This window comes from Cynara cardunculus (genome assembly GCF_001531365.2).
Source record: "Cynara cardunculus var. scolymus isolate 2C chromosome LG 12, CcrdV1, whole genome shotgun sequence".
Classification (NCBI taxonomy): domain Eukaryota; kingdom Viridiplantae; phylum Streptophyta; class Magnoliopsida; order Asterales; family Asteraceae; genus Cynara; species Cynara cardunculus.
Window position 1 is genome coordinate 22326837 of NC_037539.1, and position 11772 is coordinate 22338608.

The window sequence follows — 11772 nt, forward strand, 5'->3', positions numbered from 1 at the left end:
CTGACTTGCATTGAATGTAATTGTATAAATAGTTAAGGAGACTATCTTCTTCATACCGCGAAGCTAAGCTTACATACAGTGAAGAATAACACATACTTGCAAAACTAAGCTTACTCTCAAGCAAAGTTATAGCATCTTCTCAAGAAAGCATATTCTCTCTTGTTTTTCTGTATCTTATGTGCTTCCTAGATTGTTTAGATAAGTTATGTATATTATCTTCTTTTGTAAACAATCTGTAAATTCTGCATTGATATTCTCATATCAATAAAGGATTTAAAAAAGTGAAAATTGTGCGTTTGTATTAACCCCCCCCCCCCTCCATTTACCCTTTATACACTGTTACCTATAAACTCATGTAAATCCGTCTGGGACCAAGAAGTGGTATCATAGCAGTGTTTATTATTTTCTTTCTTTAAGAAAATTTACCAACCATTCTTCAAATGGCCTTGCAAAACACAAACTTTCACGACAATGACTCTCTTGCCAAACCTTCCCGCTTCATCAAAGACAACTTCAGTATCTGGAAGAATCGGATGTCCATTTTCCTGGAATGTGTGAATCCTGATATTCCATGCTATATTGAGAATGGACCTTATGTTCTATTTACAATATCTCCAGTAGTTCCTGCAACTGCTATGAGTGTCGCTATTCCTGAGAGGCAGCTTCCTAAGCTCTATCATCAATGGAGTGATGAGGATAAGAAGAAGATGACTTTAGATACTAGAGCTAGATCTATAATCGTCATGTCTCTTCTTAACGAGGTTTATCACTCCGTAATAAAGCTAAGGACCTCAAAATCTATATGGGACACCCTATGTGTTTAATATGAAGGTAAATGTACAAGAGTCTTGGAAGATTTGGTGAGACAATATAAAAGTTTTCTCTGTGAAAAAACTAAATCCTTGTATGAAGTGTACTAGCGCTTTAATTGTCTTCTTATTGACCTTAGGATGGTTGGAAGAGAATATTCTCATTTTAAGACGTTGACAAAATTCCTAGATTGTTTGCCATAATCATGGGATAGCTATACCATTTGTTTCAAGATGTCTAAGGACTCTTAGACATGTCCACTCTTTCACTTAGCATGCTCTATGGGATCTTGCTCAATCATGAGCAATCCGCCAGCTAAAAAGGAATCTGCTCAGAGATTCAAAAGAGCTGAAAAACTCTCCTGTAGCATTGATCTCTGAAGCTCCTTCAACGACCACTCTATCTCCTTCTATCACTAAGTTAGATCCATGTTACTCTGAGGACTTAACATACACTGAAGATACAGGCTTGTAATTGCTTAACTCCTCCCAAATCATCTTCATCTTTGTAAAGTATAATACCAATCGAATTCTGCTCTTGTCATAGATTCATCAATTCTCATTTCAATTGAAAGATAAGTGGTCCATTTTGTTGTTGAGCGTTTCGTTGTTGAAAGCGGTCCTTCAAATCAGACCAAACTTCCTGAGCAAATGTGGCAAAAATGATATTACCTGATATATCTTTAAATATCGAGTTTAAGATCCAAGACATAACCATACTATTGTTTCTAGTCCAAGAAATGTGTTCATCAGTGTTACCGTCAAGTTCAACAATGGCACCATCAACAGAACCAGACTTGTTCTTCCCACTCAGAGTCATCATCATCGCTCTGCTCCAGTTTGTCTAATTTTCGCCAGTGAGAAGTGGAGACACAAGAACTTGACTGGGGTTATCAGAATGATGAAGATAATATGGATTTAGAAAATATGGTGTTGAAATGTTCATTGTTTTGCTTGAAGGTGGTTCTTCCATTGCCAACACAACAGATCTAGCGGAACAAATTTCATAATCGAGGCAAACAAAAATCGAGGTCGAGAGAAACAAAAAATCGAGAGTAACAGATCTGAAATCAAGAGGAGCAAATGTGAAATCGAAAACAACAGATCTCAAAATCAAGAAAAACATATTCGAAGAAGAATTAAACCGATGAATCGGATGCAAATACGGTCTGATAGCATTTTAGGGGTTGGGAGAAGTAACCCGAAGCAAAGAGAAATAAGAACGAGAGAAAGATTGGAATATTTTTGTTATTGCTATACACTTATTTTTCCCTATTTATACAACAAATACAACCTTTAACTATTTTGCTGACACGTGTACACAGTACTCCTAATAGAAGAAACGAATATCCTGCAAGTCCTTGCTCACAAAGAAGTGATCTTGTGTTTCAAATTAAGTTAAAACTACCCACACTAAATGATAAAGAGATCCTGCAAGAGCACAATTATCAGATCGTCTGATAAGTAATATGGCAAAATTTCATCAAAGTGACACATTTATGGAACATAATATTATATAAACATATCCATTTGGCATGTGTAACTACATAAACCTCTTGCTTTTTTCTTTAAAAGCTGATACAAATATGCAAATGCATGTCACTGCATCTAGCTATGCGTTGAGCATAAAACAAACCACCAGCTCAGGTACTGAAAGAACTTCGAATATGACAGTTCAAAGATAAACCAAGCCCTTTAATAGAGCAGAAACTGATGGATCTAGAGCAATGTACAGCTTTCAGGGTGGAGGTTACGTGTCCGGAACTACTGGTATTATTCTGGATTTTAAAGTTGTTGCTCAAGAAGAATGAATTTCCAAAAAATAAGGGGATATTTTCCAAGCTACTTATAGAATTATTGGGAAAAAGATTTAGGCTTATTTCGTTCATAAAATAAACCTGGGAAGCCCTATTTTGTAACCAAGTCGCTTGACATCATCTTGAACCTGCTGTCTGAATTCTCTAAAGCTGAATTTTTTATAAATGGAATTCTCAACACAGCTTTGTATCACTGTATCATATGATGGGCAGAAGAAATAAGCAACGGAAAACCTCTCTCTGTGTTTATTAGCGACCACTCGATGCTCAACGCTCTTATAAACATCATTGCTCCATGCCTGAAACAGATTAAAGAACACAGAGATACTGAACAGTGACACTTGAATGATGTAAGTTTGTAGAAAATAACAACAGAAACGAGGCAAAACCTGAAATAGGTCTCCAATGTTGATGATTAGAGCTTCTTTTTTAGGTTTAACAGCAATCCATTTCCCGTCTTTCACTAGTTGTAATCCTCCAATTTGATCTTGATGTAATATCGTGAGAAAATCACTATCGGTGTGTGGCATCAATCCAAACACTTGTGAAGGAACGGGGCAAGGTGGATATCTGTTCAAACGGAGGTAGCACGTGCTAGGCCAACAATTCTCCTTGAAAAAATTAGACTTATGGCCAAGCTGCTCCGCCAAAATCTCTGCTAGATTTTCAGCTAGGTTGGAAACCATCATGGCAAACTGATCCATTGTAGTGCTGAATGGAAATGAAAATAAAAATAAGCTACTTATTCCTGGAGTATATAATTTTATTGTGAAATTAGCAGTACTAATTGATCAGTTAATTTGGGAATTAAACATGCCATGGTAACCTCTTTTTCTTTAAAACTCGTAGTATTGTTTTCTGATACGACCCACAAATATAACGGAGACAAGGTAATGCATGGTACAGTTCTGGTTTAATTTCTTTTTCCTCTCTGCAAAACCAGACTTATGATTCTGACTCTACGAACCCTACTAATTTGAAGCCAGCGTACTGAGGACAGGAACTCCAGCTCACACCACATGCACATTGGGATAAGTTTTTGGAAGTAGATTCTTTGGACAACCAGAGCATGACGATGCATATGCATGCATGAATAAAGAGGGAAAAGTACAACTAGTTACAGCATGTAGTGGCAGTACTAGAAGAGATAAGCGTATAGGTAAAAAGCTTATGGCTAGGTGGGCTGTATGTTTTTGCCACGAACAAAGCTAGTACACTGCTGCTCCTTAACGGGTAAGCTTTCTAGGACATTTGTCCCAACAGATCACACCCACCACTCCTTTGGTCACATGAATGTTTACTGGGGTAGGCACCACATGTGAAGCACATTGTACAAAGAAACTTTCAATTATCATCTAGATTCTGGTTCATGATTCATCTGGAGAGCAGGAATCTAGAACCAATTAACAAAGAATCTAGACGGCAGTAGTAGTACCCTGGTTGTCACTTGTTTAGAGTCCACATGTGATATCAATTTCTTAATTTGATATTACACAGGTTGACCAAAAAACCTCTTTCCTTGAGTGGGACGTATGCTTTGCATGAACCTTGTGAAATGGTTGGATAAAAGGTGCCAAATGCATGATTATTCAATTAAAACAAGAATTAATATAAAAAGACATTATCTTCTTTAACCAATGTTTTTCCAAGTGAAACTATATATGCTGGAACCGTCCACATTCCATGAAGCTGGCAACTTACATGCACCTACCTTATCTGCCTACTTTGCTTGGTACAAATGCCCTCATATCTAGCTGGTTTTCTGGTACGAATATCTAATGCTGTTCTGAGATCAAGATTCCCACTACTTTTGGAGTAACATCTTATTCATAAAGTTCTCTCTGCCACTTCCAGAGTTCGTTTTGGTACTCTGCTTATTTATAACTCAAATCTATAATAATGGTTTAATTTTCTAGCCTTTCCTCATCACACTCACCAATTATGATCTCGACCTAGACCCAAAACTCATATCCGTACACTATTACCACCGGATATGCTATGCATCAGTAATAGCACACTAGCAATACAAGTATTAAATTTGAATCCAGGCGACACTGGTTCAAGATGGATCCTAAACAATCAATTATTGGATATATATATATATACATACATATATATATATACATATACATATGCAACTCTTTTAAGTTTTGAAGAATGACATGGTGTCAGCGTCCTTTCCACAGGAGTTATAGGTCTGAATGAAGACTTTAAGTTTATTGGGTTAGTGAATATATATATATATATATATATATATATATGTGTGTGTGTGTGTGGGGACTATTGAACACAATGTTAGAAATACCTATTAAACATTTCTGTTTATAATCGATGTATATTGTTCATTTTTATGTAAAAATACTATATTTATTAAAATAATTCAAAGTTTACTAACTACACACATCTTACTGGATTCTATATTTATTTGTATTTCTTTATGTCCTTCTCTCATTGATTTAATCCCACATTGTTCTTGTGGCTTTTCATGGTACCACTGGATTATGACAGCTATTTTGCAATTTTAGATGTTTTAAATGAAACCTCTTGTGGTTAACGCTCAAGTCTAATCACAAAAAATTAAATGCCAAATACATCAAATCCAAAAGAAGAAAAAAACTTTGTGAACTAACTTTTTATCTTGATAGTAACACACACTACCTCATTCATATACATCACATAAACATAAAATGAAATTGAAGTTCTTTTCTCAAAATTCAAATTCATGGGACTTATACAAAATATGAATATTGCAAAACTAGAAAACCGATAAAAAGAACATAATAATTTTCTTGCAAAAAACATTTTATCGGCAACCCCTTAATTTTCTCTTTAAAATTGAAGAAAAATTAATGAACACTGAAAACGTATCTATTAGCACCATGAATCAAAGAAGAAATGTATAGAAACTTAAAGGGTAATCCACTGTTTTTAAAATGTGCTAGTTTCTTTGTATGCTTCAATTGTTCAGGGAAAATGGATCGTTAGAAAATCTCTTGTGGGTTTTCTTGGCTAGTTTAAATTCTACTCACATTTATAACTTCCTTAATGTATTCAACACCATTTATTTTCTCATCGACTTCAATTATTTTTTAAGCATTTGCAACGTTTTCTAGGTGTTTTAACCTATGCTGAAACATATATTGAAAAACTTGCAACTTTGAGAAAGCCCCTCCAARGCAAACTCAAAAATGATGCAATCTGGATACATTTCAACAATAACAACATGCATGTTGCAACAAAAAATCAAACTAGATAATCCCAAAAGTCTACGTATGTGTATGTATGTGGGTTTATGTTTTATGTGTGTGTGTGTGTATAGGTTAAAATAAAAAGGGAAAAATGTTAAAGAACATAAATAATAAATTATTCATATGTGAATGGTGTGTAGATCCTGGATATGCATATATGAATTTATGTTCGTTTAACTACATTTTTACCAATTATTCAAATTATTAAGATGCATATGTGAACTTACAGTTTATTTTTATCAATCATTTATATATGAATCATTTATTCTTATATTCTCGATTTTGGACAAATTAATTTCAAAGCCGTAAATATTTTGAGAATTTTGTAAAAAGCAACTACATGAATTATTCTATGATAACTATTATGATTAATGAAAATGCATTATGTACATATGATTATAATTAGGTTTGAAAGTAAATAAGGTATAAATTAAATGAACCCTGAGCTTAATATGCATCATCTTGCCAAATGCATTATTATTCTATTTTCCGCAATGATTCTAATGTGAGAATTATCACTGAAGTTGGTGAATGGGAACTTCTTTCATTTGCTTTCTTGTTACATATCAAGAAAGTCAATTCTATTAGTCACTTCATCCATGAATCTTTGTCAAGTTATGTATAATAACTTATTATAAGTATGCGGGAATATTAAATGAATTACGTTTAGATAGATTACGTTCACCAACCTCCATCATGATATTGACATGTAATTCTTAAATACTGTCTAGATTAACGGTTACTAAAAATATCATAACTAAAACACACTAATTGTTAACTACTTGAGGATTAAACTAGGTTAATTAAGTTGCAATCCCCATCTACAACTAGTTCCTTGTTGGAATCATATTAAAAATTCATCAAAGTTTGATTAAAACAAATTCAAAATCGATTTGATCTCTTCATGAACACTGCTTGTTGATTATGAGTGAAGCAACATAAAATTTGCACCCTTCGTTATTAATAAAATTGTTCTGTATCTACCAACTTTTATGTATGTGGAATTTTGAATATAAACGAACTATTAATTAAAATCGGAAATAAATAAATTATGGCACTAGGAACTACCTGAGACTAGTGAGACCACCCATGTTGGAGATATCAGTCAATGGTATATGAAAAGCTTCTGACCACGCAAGCTGCCTCAAACAAGTTGCGGAAGGAGTTCCCCACCGGTAACTACCCGCCGGAAAATTCAAATTACAGTGGTTATTGGCCTTGTCATAAAATGTCTTCTTGAACACCTTCATTTGTTCACATCGCATCTTTTCCAAAACATCTAAAGAAACACCATGGTTTATGACTTGGAAAAATCCCCATTTTTGTGAGGCCTCAGCTATCTCTCTCTTGCAGTCTGCAGCTTCCCGCCCTCCTTGATGCAACTGGCTGAGATCGATCGTAGGTACTTCGCACTCTTCTACGTCATCAAAAACACCGATATCATTCGTCTTCTGATTATCGAATAAGTTCTTGTAGAATTCTACAAATGGTGGGTCCGATTCTTCCATGGGTATGGGTGGGTTGAAATCTTGAAGAGTGCAAATTAAAGAGAATCAAGATAGAGTCTTTTTCGGTTAAATACAAAACCCTAGAGCAAAAAAAAGCCAAACAACGACCTGATTGGATTATCAAGGGTTCACTTCGATGTATAGGAAGAAGATATATAGAAGTAAAGGAGAAGACTTTAGGAAATGGTAAAGGGGTTAAAAAAGAAGAAGGCTAAGGACAAGGGAATTTTGTTTGGTAATGTTTCTTGTTCTTTCGTCATCGATGAAAACGTTATTGGTTCCTTGTTAATTTTCTCAAAGGTTGATTTGAAAGACATTGGAGACAAAGGTGATGCATGTCAAGTGCTGCATCATGTTAAGATGATGCGGATGTGTGTGTATGTGTGTGTGTGAGAGAGAGAGAGAGAGATAGAGAGAGAGAGAGAGATGTATTCAAGTTGGGAAGGTGCCGACCAGGAACGAAACTCGAAATTTATAGAGTGCTGGGCCAAATATTACTGCATCCATGGTGGCTTGTTTCTGAACTTAATAAAAATACATGGTGTTGATCGAACGGTGGAGCAAGAAAACACATCATTATGAATACAAGTTTTCATGAATTATTAGAGGGACGTTAACCTATTCAATACTTTTCTTTTTCCATATTTCTGATTTTCTTTTGTTCTTTTTTTAATTTTATATGGATGTATTTTTTTCCGAAAAAATAAAGAATAAATTTATTTCATATGATTTAAAGAAAAAAAACAAGTTACTGTATTTTTGTTATTTTTAATAATGATTGAAAATTAGAAAATAATAATAGTTCTACAGATATCAAAAATAAGTTTTGTCTGTATAAATAAATCATTTGTTATAAAGATAGATTTATTATAGAAAAAAATTCACAATCATTGTGTTTTTGATAAGTTTTTAATGTGATTTAATACATTAACAATTATTATTTAAAAGTAAGAAAAATGTTATATTTATTTTATAACATTTTAAGAAAGTTATTGTATTGTTTTTGGTATAAAAGGATAGTATATGATAAATTATTGAACATAAAAGAATGGTGCAAAATAAATGAATTGAAGTTGCTATGATAATGATGTTTTTTTAATTAACAATCAACAACATTATATATTGACTTTCCTAAAGAGAATTGAACTCGCAAATTAGAATTATATAGATAAACTAATATTATCAAGACAAATTATTGTCAATTAATTTGTAAATGTGGTCTAACGGTATATATTGTGAACTAGGTATTAAATTAGCTAATAGTTGATAAATAAATGAAACAATTAAAAATGGCATCTTAAAGATTAGTCAATCACAACATTTAATAATACTTCATGCAATGCAACGAGATATATTTCGATTTTAATGTTTTATTTTGTTCATTTTCATTGTCGATATAATACAGTTTTATGTGGCTTTTAGAAAACGATAATATTTTTATTTTTTAAATGAAATCTAAATTTGTAAAAGAGTATCAATATTAGTATATAATTAATCATTTAAAAGTTCTTAATACCCATATAATTTCTTTGATTTAATTTTCTATTATAATTTAATTTAGATCTAATAATAAAGTTATTTATTTTTGTTTAATAATATAATTTTTATAAGGACGATAATTAAGTATTTCGTTAAAATCCAATGATTATCATAATTATATATTTAACTTTATATATTTAAAATGATATTTTTATCTTGTATTTGATTATACATATCTGCAGTTAATTATACTAATTCAAAAATAAAGTTTTGATAAGTTGTACTTAAGTATAATTTACTTGTAATATTGAATTTTAAGTAATATGCGTTAATAAACAGTACTAAATGCATAAAAATGATTTTTATTAGGTTTTGTCAAATGTATTATAATATAGTATAGATAATTAAAACAATAGTGAATAGAATTAAATAATATAATATGTTAATTAAAAGAATTTTAAATTGATTATTATTATTATTATTATTATTATTATTATTATTATTAATAAAATAACAATTGATTCTAATTAGAGTTATAATTGAAAAAACTGTCAAAAAAACTATTAAAACGCTGCTATAACTAGCGTTTCAATAAGGAAATTTATGTCTATTCAAACAGAAACTTAAAAAAGTAAGCTAGCTAACAAACTAACTTATATTTACCAAATAATTCCTAAAGGCTATTCCTTAATGGGATGTATGGTTCTTCCATCGTTAAATACGAAACTTCGTTATTGTTTAATTGAACTTAGGTTTCGTTAAAGTTTATGTTTTACTTGATGAACTTGTGCCGAAATGGAAAATGTTAGTCGCTAGCAAACATAAAAAAACAGAACGAAGGGGATACAAAAGAAAATCATAATTATCTGCAAGGTGTAGAACCAAAAAGAATCCAACAAGCGAAAACAATCACCCAAAAGGACAAACGCACCCAACAAAGAAAACATGTGAACAAGATTACATAAACAAAAAGAAAAGAACCACAACAATGAAGATCAAACAGAACACAACCCTCAAGCACTCGAGCACCAAAGCTAATGGCAGCCTAAAGCAACGCGGGAGCTATCATTCGAGTTAGCCATCAAACCCATGACCCCCACACCACTCCGTCCGTGACAACTTCAAACGTTCTTGTCACTTGAAGATCCAACATAAAGAGCGACATTAGAGAGCAAAAAACCGATAAATTTGGTCATTCGGACCGTTAGAAAAGACCTTTTTGTAATTCGATGGTTCCCCTATTAAGTATAAAATGATCAATAAGATCTCCTTCCAAAGACGACGCCTTGAGATCGAGATGGAAAGAGTCCGAACTAACCAACAAATCATCTAAGGTAATAGACGGCGACAAAGACCATCTCCACCAATTGAACACCTTTGCCCACAAAGAAAAGCTAGAGGAACACTTCAAGAGACAATGCTCAACTTTTTCTTCTGTGTTTTCACAATAGGGACAATTGGTAGAGAGGAGGTCAATATCTGTGTCGTGGAGAAGCATTCGAACCGGAATCCTCCGCCAAAGAAGATGCCAAATAAAGATGGAAACCTTCTAAGGCACACAAGAGTTCCAAAGAGTAGGCATAACAGCCTGCATAATTTCATCCTCTATCAAATGCCTTAAACTTGCAACTAAAAAGACCCCATCCTTTTCAAGCATCCATACCCAACGATCCCGAACATTAGGTCTAAATAAACATTTACTAAGCAGCAAATTCACATGTTTATATTTAAAATTATATCCAAACCATGATAACTCATGTATTTTAACTATAAGTAGTTATGAATTTGATGTGATTGTAGCATTGAATTTCTATCATTATGTTAGATATAGTTGTTTTTATTTAAATAATACCCTTAAATTGATATTGCTTTATTATTCAGAATCAACCATTCAAAATATTTATCAAACATTTATTTCAATCGGTACCTTGATTTTGACTAAGGATAAAATAGTTATTTCTATCATTTAGACATCCTTTAGACTATTTATTCAACACAACAATTAAATGAACATAAATCTAGTTTACTTCATACAAACAATTTTATGTATATACGAAGTTAAGATAAAACTCACATGAATAGTCCCTTTGATAATTCCATGTACATGCTTACCAATGGTGTTTGTTAGACTGATAATATCTCTATGTATAGTGTTATGTTTTAATGAGAGACATAAAAATGATGAGAATACAAGAAACAATCTCTAGCACCAGTGTAATATTTTAATTTTCAAAGTCTTTTTTTCACTAATTAAGATAATTAAAGAAAAAAAAATCAAATATCTCATATATTTTCTACAACATTTTTTGGATATCGATAATAATCGATTTTTTTATCCAGTTTTCGTCTTGAAATCATTTATGATTTTACAATCTACAAATCGAATTAAATATCATTTGCCTAAATCTCATACTAGAACACAAACGTCGATGTTCTTTATTGGTCGTTTGAAATGCAAACAAATACAAAAGATCTCAACAAATAATTATTAGACTGATAATTAAGTGTACTCATTGGTTCATTTGTGAACATGTGAATCTATGTTAGGATTCACATGTAAATCTTAATCATAGTTTATATCAATTTTGAACTTATAATCAAGATTCCGAATTTGTTTAATATTCATATGTGAATCTTAACATAGATTTACATGTGTCTTAATTATAACTTGTACTTATATCAATTTACAACTTATAATCGGAATTCTAAATCAGTTTAAAGTTCATGTGTGAATCTTAAAAAAATATCTTATGAATCTTAGATTAAAGATAATGAAGGTGGTAGATTATGGTTTTATACACACTAAGTCAATGGATGGATTATCAATTGATCTCGGTCAGTCTTTATGGGTTCTTGTTGGTCCCAAAGGGTCTACAAGAATACTAAACAGTTTGTAGAAGGGGGGGGGGGG

At 32.2% G+C, this 11772-nt stretch overlaps 1 protein-coding gene across 2 annotated transcripts; it reads right to left on the reverse strand.

Annotated features, from left to right (window-relative positions):
• Positions 1-2070: 2070 nt before the first annotated feature.
• Positions 2071-7678, reverse strand: LOC112523433 (gibberellin 2-beta-dioxygenase 8-like). Of its 2 annotated transcripts, XM_025133030.1 has the most exons (4): positions 6943-7678; positions 3016-3337; positions 2861-2925; positions 2071-2240 (listed from the first exon to the last, which is right to left on the reverse strand). In XM_025133030.1, exons 1-4 carry the CDS (start codon positions 7380-7382, stop codon positions 2198-2200), a joined length of 870 nt encoding a protein of 289 aa, XP_024988798.1. In that variant the 5' UTR covers positions 7383-7678; the 3' UTR covers positions 2071-2197. The 2 variants fall into 2 exon arrangements, with proteins under 2 accessions (XP_024988798.1, XP_024988797.1); XM_025133029.1 differs by lacking the exon at positions 2071-2240 and having other exon boundaries at positions 2471-2925.
• Positions 7679-11772: the final 4094 nt, after the last annotated feature.

Coding starts and splice junctions, on each gene's coding strand:
- LOC112523433 (XM_025133029.1), bottom strand. CDS start 7,382: ATGGAAGAATCGGACCCACCATTTGTAGAATTCTACAAGAACTTATTC. Junction 3,338..6,942: donor GGTGGTCTCACTAGTCTCAG/GTAGTTCCTAGT, acceptor ATTTCCATTCAG/CACTACAATGGATCAGTTTG. Junction 2,926..3,015: donor ACATTGGAGACCTATTTCAG/GTTTTGCCTCGT, acceptor AATCTGTTTCAG/GCATGGAGCAATGATGTTTA.